This window comes from Lissotriton helveticus, chromosome 1_1 (assembly GCF_964261635.1).
Source record: "Lissotriton helveticus chromosome 1_1, aLisHel1.1, whole genome shotgun sequence".
NCBI lineage: Eukaryota > Metazoa > Chordata > Amphibia > Caudata > Salamandridae > Lissotriton > Lissotriton helveticus.
This window is the reverse complement of record NC_136057.1, coordinates 1,604,477,950-1,604,498,172: the sequence shown is the minus strand read 5'-3', so window position 1 is coordinate 1,604,498,172 and position 20,223 is coordinate 1,604,477,950. Positions and strand designations below refer to the sequence as shown.

Below are 20,223 nucleotides of genomic sequence, written 5' to 3'. Positions count from 1 at the left end.
AAGGAAGCTTGGCGCCAGGCATGGACCCCCGGGCTGTCGTGGTGTTGGTCTGCCTCCTCGGGAGCCTGATGAAGGCGCGAGGCCTGGACAGCGACGCCGGCTCCAAGCAGCTCTACGAGGAGGAGCCGGAGCGCTACCCGGACAAGATGCTCGAGGCGCTGGTGAGGGCGTTACTGGAGCCTGGGGGAAACTTGGGGGAGGATAGGTGTCCTGCTTTGCGCCTGTAGCTTCCTGTCCAGTTTCTAGACGTTGTGGTCCCTTGACAAGGTTTAGGGTCAGGCCAGGGGCAGTTTTCAAGTTGTTGACCATCTTTGCATCTGTTCTGCGCTTGAACCAATATTGCACGGCATCTGTGTTGTGATTGATGGAACATGAGCGGCTGCGCAGCCATGCACCTGTTGAGCATGTAAGGGGAGCTTGCGCAACTCATGTATGTGCGCTGCATTTTCTGCCGCTGTAAGTAGAGCGTGTGATATTGCGGGACACTGTTCCTGATGTTCACGTGTAAGGAGAGCGAGGACAGCTGCTACTGTCTATTCGGCAGGTATTGCACAGGTGTTGCACACGCTGTACCTCCACTGCAGGCTTCAACTGAACTTGCACTACTGTTGCATATGTTGTACCTGTATGGGCAGCTGGCTGCTCTGCACACGAACTACCTGTTAGTTGATGCAAGGAGAGTTTGCGCCGCTGATGTCAGTGAAGGACGCTGTTTGTGACAGAGGTTTATTTTGCTTCTTCACGAACAGTATCTGTTCTACACGTTTAAGGAACGCTAACACGTTTGTGTTTGAGCTGAGCTTGCACATGTTGCCGTCCATACATGCAGAACAGGTACTGCGTAGGCATAAGCTGTGAAGGTTTTTACAGCATGCAAAAATACAGCGTGTGCAACTTCTGTGCAAGCTTTCCCTACACCTAACGAACTGGGACAGTGCATGCAACATCCAACTAGCTGTACAGTGTATTGGTACCGCGAATGCAGCTTCTTAGCAAGCACCCCTGGCTGCAGATACAAGGGAGCTTGCACATATGTACCGCCCCTAGAGGTGTCCGTGGAGCTGGCACAGCTGGTGGCCGTGGATGCTTTGCTTGTGAGATGTTTCCACTGTTGCACGGTAACTATTCCGAATGCTGAACCCACAAAGCTCGACTTGGTAAAGGGCCCACCTATCTATCATCAAATTTTACTTTCTATTCCTCCCCTAGACTCTTAAGATCTTGCGTCACAGCTCTGCTTTTGGTCCCCAGATTCAGAGAGTCCCTGTCAGGAGGCAGGTCGCTTTTCTTCCTTGCCCTTGCTATTGGAATAAGCTGCCATTGCAACGGCTTATCAGTGAGGACCACCTCCATTTCAGGACATTACTCAAGACTCACCTATTTTAAAAGTAGCACCCGTTCACCTGCTGTCTTGGTCTCGTGCCAAGATACCCCTCCGGGGTGATTCGCACACGCATTAAATTAAAATACCAACAATTAAAATAACATAACATGATTGCTCTTTTGCTGTGCCTATTATGTGGTTTAATGTGGAGAAAGTTGGTTCTGTCGGGTAACGGAAATGATTCTTGGCATACTCAATAATAAGCAATGCAAAACAACAGTACTCAAACTTTCCAGTAATTATCAATGAAAAATTAGATAAACCCCAACAAGGGACATGAATCACTGACACACCAAATTTGAATCAATCACAGCTGTATTTAAGGAAAAAATCCATATATTTGTTTACATTTTATGGTGTCGAACTGACATTACACGGCTGTCAGAGTTCATGAACATACAGTTTGTTAAGATGGCGCAGGTGCTGCATATATATCTTGTTCACATTTAGCACCTTCTTTTGCACTTTTTCACCATAGCACTTGCGCCGTCTGATTCATGTTCCTTGATTTTTCTCCTTTTTCATTGATTATTACTGAAAAGTTTGAGTACTGTTGTTTTACATTGGTTATTATTGATTATACCAAGAATCATTTCCGTTACTCGACAGAACCAACTTTTTCTACATTCCTGTACACCCAGGTTCTGAGGAGAACTGGGTCACCCCATTATACTAGATGTATTCTGTGGTTTAGAGAAACTTGCAGGCAATGCTCTTGAGACTGTATGTGTTCTACCTCTGTCTTAGGAACCTGCACTGCTGCTAGTTTCTTTGCTGTTCTGCCAATGTAAACCACGTTTGCACTGCTTCTTCAAGTATCCGGTCTGCGTGAGGGAGCTATGCATTGATGGGACCAGTGCAGTATTGGGGATGTATGTGTGGGAAGCTTGAACTGACGCTGCGAATGCTGTGTTGTGTTTGCGTCAAAGAAACTTTCAGAGCTGCTGCATGTGCCCTAATTCTTATGTAGGGGAGATCTGTTCTGATACCTCCTGTGCTGCTGAACCCTTTCCCATCTTTGCATTGCTGTGCCTTCAGTCGGTGTGGGAACCTGGTAATGCTGCCATTTTGTGTGTGTGTGTATGTCAGGGGGTGTACTTTGTAATTGTAGCTCCTAATGCGATCCAGTTCTTTTTGTGTGTGATGCTTGCACTACCTCTGCCCTTGCTCTTTTATGTATGAGTGGTAGTCACTATGTAGTGCCTACGAGGCAAACGTACGTTACTGCTTTAGATGCTCTACATGTCAGTGCGTTAGAGCCTTGCATCGCTGGTGCATGTGCGGTACTGGTATGTCGGAGGTAGGAAACTTATGCTTCTGTCTGTGCTATACCGGCTTCTTATTTGTCAGTGTCGTGTACACTGCAGACTGCTGCAGCTTGTGCTGACTACATTTCTCTTACTTCCTCTCTCCTTTTTTCCACTCAAGTATACCAATTACTATAAAATCACTAAGCACAGTTAGCTCTCAATAGATGTTGGAGGTGGGCAGGAAATCTTGGATTTTTTGTTTTTTTCTTTTAACTTGGAAGCTCTGAGTGCTTGTCATTAAAATGCAAAAAAAAACTGGCGCTATAACTTCGCTTAAGCTAGGGTCGCAGGCATCTGATGGTACAATAATTGTATTTGATTTGACCATACTTGTCCAATTTTTAATAATAATAAATTCTTTATTCGGTTAATCACAAGGATAACCATAAAAGACAACAATTTCAGCAATTTATAAAATACAGTTAATACAATATGCGTATATTAAAAAGAAAAAGTCATTATTTTTACTTGTACATAGAGCTACAGATTTTTTCTATGGTTCACGATGGACTTTAAAAAGTTTGTGACTAGATAGCAAAGTTCTTCGGACTCTAGTGATTGCAGGCGATAAAAGGCCGGTCGACACTGTCTCAGACCCCATCTCTTGCATATCGGGAGGATCCAGCTTTTTCTGTGAGGGTGGTAAAATTTACAGAACATAATCACATGGATGTTCGATTGAGTAGATATCCCGTCGCAAGGACATGGGGGCAGACTATGTTCCCAGGCCTTATTTGTAGGAAACACGACCAGTCTGAAAAAAAGGTTCAGTCTGAACCTAGTCAACAACATCCTCTCGTATAGCTTAGTCTGTAAAGTAAGATATTGTTGGATGCCGAGAGAATGTTGGACTATGTTCGCTTGGATGACTGATGGTTTTGCAGCGTCACTGGACAGTCTTAGTGTTTCCAGATGTCGTAGAGCAAGTTCTTTGAGCTCTTTTTTGGGAAGGGATGCAATCGCCTCTGGTTGGAGATAGTATTTCTCGAGTCCAAGGTCAGTGAAGAAAGATCTAATATAGCGTAGCCATTTCAGTCTAGGAGAGTGTTCAAGTGAAATTGTGTCGGTCACGATCAATTTGGTTAATATATTTGTGTCCGACACCCAGATGCGTCTCCAGAGTAGCAAAGGTTGGATTTTAATGAGATCCTGGAGGTAGGGAATTCCGAGTTCCAAGTGCATGGCGTAGATCGATGCGCCCTTTGGTGTAGCGAGGAGAAAACTGATGAATTTATTTTCGATTTTCTGTAAGGCGCTAACCTCCGTATGGCCCCAGATTCCTGCTCCATAGAGAGCGATAGCCTGACACTTGGCTTTGTAAATTCTCAGAAGTTCTACTGGGCGTCTTCTACCTAGTTTCTGTGAAAAGGATTGTAGGGCCGCTATCGAGCGATTAAAAAGATGACATCTGTTTTCCACGGCTGGTTTCCATGTTAACTTGTGGTCCATCATAATCCCAAGATATGGGTATTGGGTAGCTGTCTCTAAAGGTTGGTTATCCAGAAAGATGTTTTTGGTAACTTTCTTTGCACCCCCAGTGATCATAACGAAAGTTTTTTTTATGTTGACCTTTAGATCCAGTGAGCTCATGAATGAAGTATACCTGTTGAGCGAGGACTGGAGTTCACGAGGGGTTCGGGCCAGGATGACAGCGTCATCCGCGTAGAGGAGCGCAGGAATTGGTCTCTGTTTCATTTTTGGGATGTCCTGAGCCCCCCTCAGCATCTCCTCTTCCAGCCCATTTGTGTAGAGAGAGAAGAGAAAGGGGGCCAGGACACAGCCCTGCCTGACTCCCCGCTCCACCCGGAACGAGTCCGTCAGCTCACCGCTCTTTCCGAAGCTTGTCCAATTGCTGTATCCTTTTATTTTCCTGGCCCAAATTATGTTGTACCTTCTTAGTTCCGACATCAGAAATAGCCTGTAATAACTTATTACTTTTGAGTTCTGATATCCCAAAGCCAGCTGCCGGACTGGAACTTTGTCAAACCTCCACCAGAACAAATCAATTGCTACTTGAAAATACCATGAAGGAAGAGCTTTCTTTTTACGTGACCTTTCTCCTAACAATGTAGTTATTTGCTCAACATATCAGAGTAAGGACAATTTACTATGCTATGCCTATGCAGCACCCAGGTCAAGATGGCTGAGGCCATTATGTGGGTCTCTGGGTACCAGATCGCATGTAGAAGCATTGCGCTTATTACGATCAGATGCTCGTCCCTTTTACGCCTGTTGCTTGGCAAAATTCTTGGGTTGGGCCTGGCGGATAAGATCTGCCAAGAAACTGTTGCTCCAATAATGTGCTCCTGCCAAAATTTGTTTAAATCTGTCTCAAAGTCTGAATCTAAACTCATTTCCTGATGTTTTTGATGTCTTTGCTGATCATTTCATTATTTATTGTCAAACTGCTTTTACTTTTTTTATTCTGTAATGTAATGCTTTTATGATATGTTTATATATCGAAATAAAGCTATTCAAACAATTTACAGACAAATGTACCAAAAGTATTGCAATGTACCTTGGCGGTCTATGACCTTAAAAGGCCAGAAAACTAGGTGTGTGTGCATTTTGCATAATTTGCATGATGTAATTATGGAAAATGATGGAAAAACTAGCCGAAGTGGAAAACTGGCATTTGATTCTGTATTTTGACTCACAAAAACGTCCAGTTACGAAGCAAGGAAGCATTTTGCACAAAAAAAAGTGAAAAAAACGAAACAAAAGCACCGCAAACAAAAGACGCTCCCGTTCTGCTGTTAGCATTTCTTCCATTGGTTTTTAGTAAATTTATACCACAAATGGCACATTTGCGGTAAATTTTTAGCGCAAATGGGGCATAATTTCAGGAATTTCACATAGTAAGAGTAACATGAAATTACGCTGGCATACAAAAATTTCGCACAGGTTTGCACAAAACTACTTGATGTCTTATACTATCCTTATGGTAGGCAGGGCGGCTCCTCCCTTGGAGTACAGAAGGGTTGCCCTACTTGAAAGCCTCTCAAAGCCCCAGAGATGAAAAATAAAATAGTACATTATTACCATTTTATTTGTCATCATCCCGTCCTAAAATGCGTGAATTAATTGAGTGTCAGGATGTGGCCTGCTGAGTGGCAGCAGGGAGTAGTGATGGGCAGACGGCTGCCTGTGCACTGTTTTAAAGTGCGCATGTCTCTTTGGCTAGCAGTGTTGCGACGGGCAGCCAGATATGCCCACTTTATATCTCTCAACCCGGCTGTTTTAGACAGCTGTGTTTAGGACAGGTGCAGGCCAGCTGCTGTGCTCGGAGAGAGACTGCTTCCCCCAATTCGGGTGCTGCTCTCATGCTGGTTAACAGCATGTGATCATCACCAGGATTGGTCAAGGGTGTTTGCTGGTGTGCGCAGTCGACAAAAGAAGAGGTCCAGAGCAGAGTATGTCTTCGGTAAGTGTTTATTTCTTAATTTTATTTGCGCACACCCCCTCCTCGCCCCAGATGCCAGCAAATCACTAGTAGTAGGGGTGCTTTGACTCTTCACCCCTAAATGGCTCCATCATTGTCACCCCGTTTTCTCTTTCTAGGGTAGAGCTGTGGCTTGTTGGCATGTAGTTACAAAACACTTTGTTTTCTCCCAGCAATTGTGGTTACAGCCAAATATTGCTTTGCAAGTACGTTACAACCACCTGACCTGTGTATAAGTGAGTGTTCCTCATTAAGTTTGTAGTGCGTCACATGGCCCACAAATTCATGCAATGAAGTAATCTGGACATTGCCACAATCTGTTGCCGTGCTGGAGTCTAGGAAAGGGGCATGTTATCTCGTGATATGACAGAAGCGTTTGTGGTGTTACACATGTAATTTTCAATTTTATTTATTATGTTTTTGGCTCTCAGAAGAGGGCCACATAAAATATACAGAATTTAACACACAACAATTACAACACAACAATTACATTGCACAAAAAAAAAAAAAAGCAAGAAAAGGAAAATATATCCTTTAAACATCCTCAGGTAAATACGAAACTGACATATGAAACAAAACTACAAAAGTCGGACAGTCAAGACACATCTCCAGAGACATATTAATAAATAGCTAAGAACCCTTTAAAAAAGTTAAAAATATAGAAGCAGAACATTTCATTAGGAGGGCAATAAAGTGCAAACAGAAATTCGTTCAAAGTGACAATGCCAAGATACAGACAGATAACTTTTAACCATCTAAAGCGCAATTTACGAAGCGCGGGGCAAATCAGCAACACATGCATACAGTCCTGGATATTTACTTTACAAAGATTACACAAGGGAGAGGAGCCATACCATTTAGATAACAGTCGGTTTAACGGTAATAAATCATAGCGTAAAAGAAACCAAAATCTACGGATACCATGCGGTAGGTTCCATATTACATAGGGTTGTGGGAGTTTCCACAGATAGGAATCAAGGAGATGATCTACCTTCTTTTTTCCACAAATTACTTTTTTTTCCGTCTGGAAAGATAAGTCCCATGAAGCTGCTTTTAAAACAAGTTTTAACTGTAAAGAAGAATACGAAAACAAGGCAGTTTCATCTAGTTTTAAAAGGGTTACAGCTTTTCTAAAATTACGAACAAGTTGAGAAAACTCATTAAAATTACCCAATAATTCACTTTTGAGGAGAGCTCTCATTGTCCCTACCTCTGCTCTTGCAAGGCAGGCCACCCATCTAACAAGGGCCGATAGTCCCTGTACCCAACTACTCCTGAGACCAAAGTCGAGCCTACAGGCGGCCAAAGAGCACGCAGTGTTTAGGGAGGAGAGAGATCTTAGAAGTTTCCCCTCAATCTTATGGCAAAAGTCCCACTTTTTCACATCTATAAGTTCAATACCATACAAAATTGTAGCGGGGATTTTAGATCTGGACACTTCCAATAAAATCGGAAAGTGCCGTTTCCCCGTTGCATCGTATAAGGAATTTAAACCTTTGCCATGGGCAATAGCTTTGCGTGTACAATGCTCTATGTGGAGCTTCTCACTCAAGTTAGCCATAATGATTTTCCCCAAAAAAGTATAGGACTTTACAACCTCAAGTTTTTGGCCCCCGATAAACCAACCAAAATCAACAGAGCGGCACCTCTTCGTACCAGCTATACACATAACTTTACTTTTAGTAATGTTAATCTTCATATGATGAGCCACAGCAAAAACATGAAGAGCATTAAGCCGATTTGCGAGTCCTTTAGGGGTTAGATCAAGAATAAGGACATCATCGGCATACATCAGGCAAGATATAGGGGTCCCCCCGACCACCGGGGCGATGCCCTCTCTGGAAGACAGGGCAGCGGGTAAGTCAACCGTGTACAGGGAAAACAAGAGGGGGGCCAACAGACAGCCTTGTTTAAGGCCATTCAAAGAAGGAATTATATCCGATAACCCCCTTTCGCCCCCCATCAGGACCCTACACCAGGTCTCTGTATGTAGAGCCCGCACCAGCTCCAACAGATGGGATGGAAGACCAAGCACTGCCAATTTTCTCCACAGCGTTCCGCGGTCCACTTTGTCGAACGCTGTGGAGAAATCAATAAAGGCAGCATACACCACCCCACCTCTCACCTGAACATACTTATCAGTAACCACATGAAGGGCAGTAAGGTTGTCTAACGTACCGTGGTCCCTACGAAAGCCAGTCTGTTCTAGTGGCAGGATATTATTCTCCTCTACCCAACCGGAAAGGGATTTTAGAAGACATTTCGCAAACACCTTTCCGATGGAGTCGAGGAGAGCTATCAAACGATAATTACTGGGGCTATCCCTAACTCCCTTCTTAAAAATAGGGACCAAGATACTTCCCCTCCAAGAGGCAGGTACCATTTTCGTCATAAAACATGCTTTAAACAGGGGAAACAGGATTTTACTCCACCTTACAGGATCCGACTTCAGGACCGTCATAGGGAGTTCATCGGGTCCCATTGCCCCGGAGACCCGCATGCTTTTTATAGCTATCTCAATTTCTTTCTCAACGGGGTAGTTAGTAAGACCCACGGGAGTAACACTGATGGCGATATCATTGCCTAAATTAACACCGGTGGCAATATCGTCACTTAAAATCCCATTCCCTGCATAGAGATCCCGAATATAGGAAATCCAGTCCTCTTCCGCTATAGGGATAGGGGAGGGGCCTAGTCTAGAACCGCACCCCTTACCGATTATAGTCCAGAAATCTCTGATCCTGCCGTGGACAACCGATTCCCTCAGATTAATCCATACATTGTCCTCCCTTACTTTTTTTTAATTTTAACTGAAATCTGCTTCTCTTCCTTTTTAGCCTTGATATTTCTTTTCCACGATCCATGACTCTATCAAGATATTGTTTGCGAACCAATTTGTTTATTTCCTTATTCAGGCTACGTAATATGCTCGGGACCGCTAGCCTATTTCTAGGTCGGAAAGTTTTTTTAGCATAAAAAGTAATATTACGTACAAATTCTTCAAAATATGCTATTTCATTCCCATGCCACTCATTTAAAATCAATAGGGTATCGTCTAGAAAATCCTGTACCCCGTTAATGGCGGTGGGATTCCAATAGCACCTTCCCGAAGAGGCGTGAAAAGCGGCATCACTACCCTTAAGAGACCAAGGTGCGATTGTCAGAGGCTTTAAGGAAATAGTAACAAGCAGTATACTATGGTCGCTCAAAGGAGTAAATATTATCTTAAAGTCCTGAATAAGAGGAAACAAACCATAGTCCGCAATAGCATAATCCAAGATAGAGGACCCAAACGGAGACTTGTGAGTAAATTTTGCAGGCACGTCAGACGGAAATCTCCCATTTAATATAAGTCCATCGACGGCCACTAGTTCATTTAGCAAAATCTTCCCTCTTTTGTTTGTCACTGATTTATCAGGGAAGAGTGCTTGCGGGACAAAATACGCCTCTTCTTTAAGTTTGTTCCTAAAAAGATCCAGGCTAAAATTGGAGATTTTGCAATTCAAGTCTCCTACCAACAAAATGTCCGGAGGGGATGGGACATTTTTGATTAGATCAATATATCGAAATACCTGCTTAAAAATCGCATTAAAACACTCTTCCGGAGGAATATAAACATTCACAATTACAATAGGGGACTTTATCCCGTTATTAAACAAATTGTCGATGGTTATAGCATGGAAAAATTTGCTAGAATCCATGTAATGGGTGAATTTCCAGTGCAATTTATTAGATAATAAGCAAGCAATCCCTCCCCTGGCATGACCTTTCTTAGAGGGGACGGCAGGAACTTCCAGAACATAATAATCCTTAGAGACCTTCAGCGTATCAATGCACCACGTTTCCTGTAGGCAGATCACATTTGCTCCTAGAGAATATAGCAAATCAAACTTCTCTGGGCTACTGTGAATCCCTGCAGCGTTCCAGGAGATAATATTTAGTGGGGTGTTAAAGATGCTGAAACAGTCTTGGATCATCTTTTGATTTAGTGGATAAGGCACTGTGCAGCCAGTTCCACCGATTATTGTCCTCTACCAGAGAGGAGTTCTGAGTCAGCGGAAGTGGCTTCACTTGTGAAACCGAGCGTTTTCCCTTAGATACCCAAATCTTCAGGTCTCTAAGAGGAGAGACTACCCCATTTTGTTCCTCCCTTCTAGATACCTCCCCGAAAGACGGGTTTATATTACCAAGGTTAAAGATCGGGAGAATATCAATGCCTGTACGTTGGAAGTTCTCAGCTTGCTGTAGTATCAAATTTACGATAATAGGAGAATAAAATTTCACCCTTATACTCGTTACCTTGACTTCACCAAACAGGGAGACTAACTCAATATCCCTAGTTTGGATGTGATGGAGACTATCAATCTCACTAAAACGCTTAAGAAGCCAAGCTCTGTTTAAGGGCAAGTCAACGTCAAATAAAGGTAAAAAGTCTAACACAAAGGTTTCTACTGGAGCATTTAAAGTTGTTAAAGGACAATCCGGGAAATGGCGATCTCCATTCCCTGAAACTACACGGAACGGAGAGGCCAAGGGGTTAAGGGACCCAGATGGATTTTGAATTGAAACTACAGTCGCTGATGATGGAAAGAGACTGGTAGGGGGGCCCCCCATTTGTGGGATGGGTTCCAAAGACATTGGGGGACACAAATCACTTTCTACCTTAAAAAAGGTGCTAATGGGTAAATTCCGTTCAATATCAATATCTGCCTTTCCAGATATAGAAGATTGCTCCAGATCAATCACTTCATTCTCCAGTGCAGAGACTGACTTTTGAAAAATTATCCGACGCTGCCTTTTCTTCCTATATTTACGAGTTGGTTTCCTTTTATTCCCCTTATTGCTTCTAGATTTCCCATTTTTTGCCTTTACCTCATCTTTATCATCGGTAGATTCTTTTTTATTTTCAGACACGAAGATGGGAAATAGGTCTTGAACCACTTTAGGGTCAGATATGGATTTATTTTCCTCCATTATCACAAGAACTGAGTTATTTATACAGTTCGGCACTGCAGTTAAGGGGATAGCTGCAGTATGTGGTGTCAAAACCGATGTCCCAGCTTTCGTGTCAAAATCCACTGAAGCCACATTTATTTCCCCCCTCGGCCGACTATGTTCGGTCATGGGGGGCACACTCCTCAAATCCGGTGACTTTTGTAACAATGTCTTCAGTATTTGGGTAACGGATTCCAAAATACAATCCGAATTGCCAACAAATTTCCCCAAAAGAGATAAAATAGAGGCTAGTAATTGTTCCAAGGCAATCATGGATTCAGAAATAGGTTTTTCACATGCTTCCAATGGACGGCAGATGCCAGATAGATTAAGGCCCGGGGTCCCGGAAGCGACTAGCAAATCGGACATATCCTGATCATTCAGTGAGGGGGTACTACTATACAACATTAAACCAGATGGGGTAGCACCCCCTGAAGATTTAATAGGGGCCAGGGACTCTATTTTCGCTATATCTACATACCGGCCGCAAAGTTCATGATCAATGAATAATGCGGACAAATCACCATCCAACTTATCCTTCAACGGGGTTTGAGGCATAGATGGAAGATTCATAGATTCCCTCTCATGTGCTGAAGAAGTGAGTTTGCTTTCCCCATTCCCTTCAGAGAGAACAGGGGAAGAAGACACCACTGGCACAGGTTGTTGTAGTGCAAGCTGAGAAGAAGAAAGCGGCAGGCATGTAATAGGTTGCATATGGACCTCCTGGGCCAAGGCGCAGGGGGCTTTTTTAGAGGATAAATTAGCGTTCTTAGGGGAGGGCAAATCCCAAAGCTCATAGAGATGGCATTGACCCTTAAGGGGGGGATTATTTACCGATTTATTTCTTGTGCGAATAGTTTCATTATTTGCACTAGGCAGACCACCCACTTCCCTTCCAGAACGCAGTTTCTTAGACATCTTTTCGACAATGTGTCCACAAATTTATATTATAACGGTAATTTTCCTCCGGGTGAGTGAATAAAAGAGTAATACGATGTACCACAATGATAAAAACAGTCCTGGAGATGCAACAAAGGCTGCCTGAAAATAAAGTCCGAGGAAGCTACCAGTCAATTTAGATGGATGGTTTCTTCCGCAAACAGTCAGGCGTATTTCCAATAGGGGAGAGGATCAATCACTTTAAATAAAAAATACAAGCGATGAAAATAACCGGGCCCAGCCTACCTCGGCCACTGAGGGCCACAGAGGGCCCGCCCTTTGCCCGGGCTTAGCCCGGCGTCCCGCAAGCGTCCCGCTTGACGTGGAGGGTGTGCCCTAAATAGGAGGAGCAGGGGGTGGGAAGAGACTCCAGGTGCGCTCCGGTCTTCACGCGCTGAAGCCTGGGTCTCGCAGTCCCAGCCCCTGTCTAACAGCCTCAGGAACAATCAATACAAATGCCGCTTATCTCCTTTTCCTCCGCAGAAGCAGGCAACACGAAGCACAGCACAGTCACGGCAGGCAAGAACAGCTGCGAGCGTTACACATGTACCTGCTGCATAAGTCAGGAATGTTGTGTTGAGTTGTTTTACTCTGCTACTGTTCAGTAAATCTTTATTTGATGATTAAAAAACATCATAAAAGTACATATATACAATTTAAAAATTCAATTAAATAACATATCTGAACTCCATCTAAAATCATCAATATAGATTAAAAAGTTAACAAGGATTTTATATGGGACCATTAATTAACCCTGTCCTCTTGTATTTCTTAACCTCACCGAGACTTTTATAAAATTCATAATGCAACATAATGTACGCATGTCAGTTGCTCCTTGTAAAAAGAGCAAAGCAGTTTTAGCATGACGGAACTTTGCCTCTTTAAAATATCTACAAAAAATGTTCGTCTAGGCATCTTGTAAATAGGACACAAAAGTACACTACTGCTACTGGAAAACTGTACATCTGTTGTACAACATTACTGTGCAGTACTGTTTACTATGGCTGGAAATGCTGTGCGGAGTGTGTGGTTTTCAATCCTCGCTGACCGTTTACTGTGTTATGACTCTGGTTGTGGATTGCGACTCGCCCAGCTTTCTGCTATACAGAAATGCTAGCCAGTCCTGTTTTGTACGATAACACTACTAAGGAATGCTGCTTTGCCTTGTTCCTGGGCTACAGCAAAACTGTCCAGCACTGTTATCAGGAATACCCAAATAAATGCACACCAACCATTTTTGGATGTATCACAATGCTATTCCGCTTTGATGCATGAATACCGACTGGGCTACTTTATGGGATTAGGAGTGCTGCGCAGCCATTTTCTGAGATGCACTAATTCCTCCCTCAGAGTTTTATGGGATGCTGGAATCGGGGGCGGCTTTTCCTCTATGACAGAGGAGCATCGCCCTACAGCTTAAAGGTAGAAAATGAAAAATTAATGATAAAACCCTTTTATCATAATTGAATTTTTCGTTGACTCAGCCAAGTTGGCTGAGTCTGCTGAGTCAGGGGTGGGGCAGGACCAGGTTGCAGCATCACCAGCGGGTGGGTGGGGGGCACTGAAAGTGCGCATGTCTGTTTGGCCGGCAGTCCGAAGCCAGCCAAACTGACATGCGCACTTGGATATCTCCAGGCTATTCCTTGGAGATATCTGCAGGGCTCAGGAGCACAGGCTTCCAGTCCCTGCGGAGCGTAAAACCGGCCCACTCCGCCCAATCCCAGTGCTTCTGTCATGCTGGGAGTAATAGCAGGAGAGAAGAGCTGGGATTGCGTGGTGAGCCTGTGCTCATTGGAGCAGCGAGGCTCGGGAGCAGAAGGCAAGTGTCTATTTATTGAACTTTTCCCTGCTCTGCCCCACCATATAGAATGGGCAGCAGCCGCGATAGGCAGGAATGCTGCATAGCCATGTTTTATGACGCATGAAACTACTGCACCCCACGGTCTCCTGGCATGTACACATGCTGCCCAGACAAATTTCCGGAGTTACAAGAACACTGGTTCAGTTCTGTCTCCTGGAATGCATTAATTCTGCCCAGCACTGTTTAGTGGGTATGTAATATTACCTAGAAATTATTGTTTGGGAATGAGAAATAATGTCTGTTAGCGCTTATTTTTTGTTTGTCTTTTTTCCCGAATCTCTCATTTGCAACAGGATGGCGAGGAGCACAGTTTTAGGTCCCAGTCTGAGGAACGACTGCTGAGCAACCTGATGCGGTCACTGCTCCACTCATCCCAGAGACAAGCTCGGAACCCATCCTTCCTCTTCCAACCACAAAGGTAACTAAAGCCACACGGAAATGGCCATAAAGACACCTGTGGAAAACAAGCATTTACAATGCAATGGTTTCGCCTTTGGAAAAGTTAGAACTATTGGCATTGTAAATGACAAATTTTGTATTTATGTGTTGGTTTTGAAAACAGATAAATAAATGGCATTGTCATTTACATTGCCATTAGCTTAATCTCTCGCAAATGTGAGACCTATTGTACCCTCCGCACTAACCTCGTGTTCAAAAAGGATTTTGAAAATCTACTTTTGGGCTTATATGAATGAACGGAGAACCAGTGATTTATCTAATGGCTCTCTAACTAAAGAATGTTACCGTTTTAAAATAGAGCCCTGCTTCGAGCCCTTTTTGAATGAAGTAAATCCTCCCTGAGGTATAAAAATCCAACCTCATAGAATGATATAATGCTCAAGCATGTATCTTGCATTCTTTATAGACACTCGTCTTATATGTGAGGCAGCAAAACCAATACATTCTAATTGAAATAAAAATGTTCATGTTTTTACGTTTAGCCGGTTTAATTCCGTTTGGAATAGGGGGCATTGTACGCCTTCTTTAGTGCTGTAAGGGGCCATGTAAACTCAAGGCCTGACAGAGACCAACTCGTGTAACATAAGGATTGATTGTTTATGGACATATAATAAAAGTGTGAGAGGGAAATTAAAAGAATGTGAAGGGAATTGATGGCTACGCCGGCTTTAACACATGATGAAATCATAGTGAAAATACGAGAGAATCTGAACTAGGCACTTTGGGAAGGAATCAAAGCCTATTTTGCCTTTTGTGTTTGGATTACCTCAGCTTGCAATTTTGCCCTGAAGAAGTCCATGTGAATTAGGACGAAACAGCATAGGCTGTTTTTCTGGATCTATTGTCCTGTTTTGACTAGCCACTAGTAGACGTTTAAATAAAGACAAAAAAGAAATACCAAGGAGGTGAAAGTTTCATTTCAAATAGAATGTATTGGTTTTGCTGTCTCACATATTAGATGAGTGTCTAAAAAGGATGCAAGATACATGCTTGAGCATTATATAATTCTATGAGGTTGGATTTTTATACCTTAGGGTACTGTGCTCCTCTACCTGTGTAGTTGTACTACGGGTAGAATGTTCTAAATTAAAAAGATACGTAAAAAAGTTTGGAGGTACCCCTGCTTTTGTACAGGGAGGGGGGTTCAAACAGTAGAAATATCAAACATACCCTGTCTTCAAAAAAGCCAATGGCTGGTGTAAGTACTACTGGAAGTGGTCTGGGTAAGGGGGTCTACTATTCACCAATCACTATATGGTATAGATGCACCTACTAAGTCACACAATTTTACACCATTTAGATGAACTTGTAAACACACTCAAATATATCACGCAGAAGAGTTTTGTGTCTTGTTAAAAAATTACTCATAAATGATTTATTTACCTCCCACTGGGGTTACAATCTAACATGTTATCACAAAATTAAAAAGAATTTTAAAAAACTCATACATGATTATACATTCATAAAATAAGTCAAAATTTAATCAAAAAAACAGTTTTTTGATTAAATTTTGACTTATTTTATGATTGTTCCCTTGGATTACTCAAACATTTGATGTTCAGAAGTGAGTGAGACAATTTAGCAAAGCTTCTCACTTGAATACAAAAGAAGCAACTGTTAGCATACAACATGCTGTAATTATTCCCTGTGCGTGAGGAGGCAAACAAGGCCAATTGGGGAGTGGGGGCTCTCTGAAATGGGGTATAGAGAGGCAGCCGAAATAACTCCCAGTCCTTCCATTTAGCAGTTCTTCCGCGTGACACTAGAACACGCCAGAGAGAACTTTCTTCCTCCTGAACTTTAAAGTTTCAACTGGTAGCTAGCTTCGTTGCTGGACGAGTAAAAACTTAACAACGTGGCTTATGAGTATTTTCCGTATAACCGCGGTGGCTAATCCAGGGCATTAGCGCCAGCTCATCTCTCCCCTCAGCAGTTCGGATAAAAAGGCACCTTTTCAGCTGTTAATTGCTTGTGCTGTTCTAAATATACACAATCAACCTTGGGTAAATATTGCACTTTCTGCGCCATTGTTAAACACTCCGGGAGCACACCATTAATCTGGGCGCGGGAGGGGCGTGTGTTTACCCTCTTATAGGAACAGGTAAAAAGTGTGCTCAGCGAGTCGAGACCTGAATTCAGCTCGCCTTTGTTTTTCCCCCGAGCTACTGGGGAAGAGGTAACTCTCCGACGCCCACTACCCCCCTCCCTTTCCACCTGGAATACAAAAATCAAGGGACTGAAATACGACACGAGCAATCAACTGGGATCCTGCCTGTGCCCCGGCACGGTAGTGAAATAATCTCTCTCTTCCGGAGGTGCTTTAAAGACAGACAACAGCACCAACACACGCAAAGACTTACCCTGCTAGGCGCTGGACAGTAACAGCACGGGGCAGGTCGAAAAGGACATGAGACGGGGGAACAGAGACAACACCACGGAAAGATGTACGGCTGACGGCAAGACGTAGCACAGAGACACGCAAAGACTTAGCATTAGCACAAAAGCAACGTAAACATGCCGAAACAGACACAGACCGGGAGAAACATGAGGCAAGATAGACGTACAAAGGTAATAGATATTTGAAACAAAATGCTGCTTACCTGATCGGATCGCAAATACACAGAACTTCCTGGGAACTTAAAATTAGCAGTCCACTCCAACAGAAGACACTCCGAAAAAGCGAAAAACATGACCGAGAAAAAAAAAAAAAAACACGCCCACACACGCCCACCGCCGCATGACGTAGGGAAAGGGGTGGGATGAGTAAAAATCGCGGGAACGCCCACGAATCTGCTCCGGCAATGACGGGCAGATCTGTCTTCCAATGGCTAGCCTCCATTTATGGAGCTAGCCAATGGAAGACAGAGGCGGGATTAAGCTCCATACTGTTTACAAAAGTTTTCGCCTGCGCGATACTGCTTGCGCAGTAAACGCCAGGCGAAACCTAAAAACGAATGACCACGCATAAATACACATCACATGATATATTTTTTTTTTTTAAATATATTTTTATTGCAGATATTCTTTTACACACTTATGCCGGTCAACAATTATATAAGCATCACTTGTAATCAATGATACAGTAAAATTCGCATTACACAGCCACTCTGCCCACAACCCGGGGGTCGGGCGGCAAGAACAGAAATGCAACGCACATGTGTAAGTCATATAAACACAATCATGTCCGGCCAGCAAAGGATATGTGCGTCTGCTTTCTGTAACTCCCAATATCCCAACACCCAAACGTTAACCACCCCCTGGAGCTAATACTGATTAATCCCCATTGTTATTTCTTTACTTCCCTGCTTCTTTATCCTGCTTCCCATCCTTCGTCCCCAGAAAACATAGCGCAACAAAGCGACAATCAACTCAACAGCAAATGTACTTGCCAACATAGCCAATCGCCGATAGCAGGGATTTCCTCCGTCCTGTATGCAGCTCCCCCCTCCCTCTCAGGTCCCTCCCCCCTTGCATAAATGGTGGTGTGGGCACTTACATAGTCGCTTAACCTATCTCAACGGTGGTGACCAATGGTGTAGCAAATCTACTTGCTATATGTAATAATCACATGGACGTGAAACTCACTCCTCTTCTTCAATCAATTGTCGGTCTTTCAAAGACTGGACCAGGGCCTCCCAAGCTCGAGCTACCTCCAGCGCTTTATCATTACCTGAGCGGGTAGCTTGCCGAAGCCTCACTACGCTTTCGCAGCTTGCCCACTTACAGAATTCCCTCCTCCACCTCCCAAACGACGGCCCCTCTGTCGCTTTCCAATGCCAGGTAATTTCGCGTTCAGCTAGCAAAAGCCCTAAATCAATAAATTTGCTAGTTACCTTGGTCTTGGCCATGTGCGGAAACCAGTGTAGTAAGCAGGTGGCCATGCCACAGTCCAATCGTCTGTCTGTGACCGCATTTAAAAGTACCCCCACTTCCTCCCAGTAGCCCCCCATGCGCGGACAGAGCCATAGCATGTGTTCAAGCTCAGCATCCTCCTCCCGACATCTCGGGCACGCCGCCTCCTGAACATGGAAGTATTTCCGGATCTTCCCCGGTGTTTAATAGGCCCTATGTAACACAAAGTATTGAATTAGTTGGAGACGAGCGTTCCTGGTGCTCTTCCATGCCCGTTTAAGGATTTGTTCCCACGTGGCATCCGGTATTTGCCGATCTATGCATTCTTCCCATTTTGCTTTAAGAGCATCTAATGGACTCATGCCCTCCCGGAGCAGTCGGGACTGGAGGCATGTCACCGCCTTAACCGTACCTGCTGCCATCACAGTATATTGGCAAGCAAGGGTTACCACCGGTTCCATCCTCCCACTCTTCCAGTGTTTTTGGATAGCGGTAGTGACCGCAGCGTGTATCAGGAAGTCTCCCTCCGGGAGCCCGTACATCTCCTGCAGCACCGGGAAGGGCACCAGCTCCCGATCCACAAACAGATCCCCCACCACCTGGACCCCCATCTGTTCCCAGCCTACACACGACATGATCTCCTTAAAATGATGTCCTATGCGAAATTTCATATTGTTTATTATGTAGTGCTTTCAAAGAGAGAAAATGTCAAGCAATACATATTATTGACCAAACAGCTGATCTAAGCGTACAGTGTATATTCATCGACATATGATGCCTTATACTTTCATTTCTGGACTTCTGTATGCATACGTTTCTCTGCTGTCATCAACACGAGATGAGCTAGTAGCAAAGAGGCGACAAGGGTGCTCTCCACTCACATAAACCTTCAACATACGAAGCTCCTGCTCCAACACCCTATGTGTACTATAATTGTAACCCTGTGTTCATTAGCCCAAAGTAGAATGACATCAGATCAGCCACTGTCTTCTTCAGCAGAGTCTGTTTCGGGTGCACACGTTAGCAGAACTGAATAGCGGTGACTACTATGCTGTAAAAGTAGGCGACACCCCTCATTAGCGACAGAGCTCTTGACACTAAATAGTCATTTAAGTGGCACGGGCTTCTGATCATAGTGCACCTGTGTGGAGGGGTGAGGGATTGTCCATCTGTTCTACAGTCAACCGAGCTCAGTAGCTAATGAATACCACTGATACTAGCCAGTTTCATGTAGGTTATTGTGAAATTAAATGAAAAAGAAGTTTATAAATCGCTCGAATGCCGTGGCGTCTTGGCGCTGAAAACAGTGCGACAGTGATGCTCTTCAAGTTCATGTAACTTATTCAGGAGGGAACAACCAGGATTTAAGTATTTTCCTAAAAAGCTGCAAGTTAGGTTGCAGCCTCATGACAGTTGGCATCTTGTTCCATAGAGTGGCTGCACAGTAGGAGAAACTCCTGCCTCCCCATCTAGCTCTGCAAAATTTGTTATTTTGAACAAGACCCACATGAGTTGATCTTAGGTTACTCCTAGGCGCATACCTTAGGAACAGTATTTGGATATCAGTAGCTCCGCCGCCATATAGTGCCTTGTGGACCTGACAGAGGGCCTTAAACTCCACTCGCTGCTGAATAGGGAGCCAATGTAATGCTCTTATTCCAGCTGAGATAGAATAGCCTTTGGGGATGTTTAAAAGCAGACGAGCGGCTGCATTTTGTAAAGACTGTCATTTGGAAAACTGAGCTTTGTCAATTCCCACAAAAAGTGTGTTACAGTAGTCAATTCTAGACAGAAAAAGGGCTACCACCACCGTTCTCCTGAATTCCTGAGGAATAAAAATAAAAATCTTATGTAGGATCTTTAGTAAGAAAAAACAGGAAGACGTAAGGTTGTTTATCTGGCCTGCAAAATGTAATTGATTGTCCAAGATGATTCCTAGATTCCGGACCTTAGATGTTGGACAGGGACACTCACCCGCCTC

General features: G+C 43.8%; 1 protein-coding gene across 1 annotated transcript in view; it reads left to right on the top strand.

Moving 5' to 3' along the window:
- The window catches only part of NPFF (neuropeptide FF-amide peptide precursor), a 33,230-nt gene continuing 13,007 nt past the window's right edge, over window positions 1-20,223 (top strand). The window contains exons 1-2 of the mRNA XM_078658806.1: window positions 1-161; window positions 14,225-14,349. Coding sequence (XP_078514932.1) covers window positions 21-161; window positions 14,225-14,349 — 266 coding nt within the window. The 5' untranslated portion in view covers window positions 1-20. The remainder of the gene's footprint in view (window positions 162-14,224; window positions 14,350-20,223) is intronic.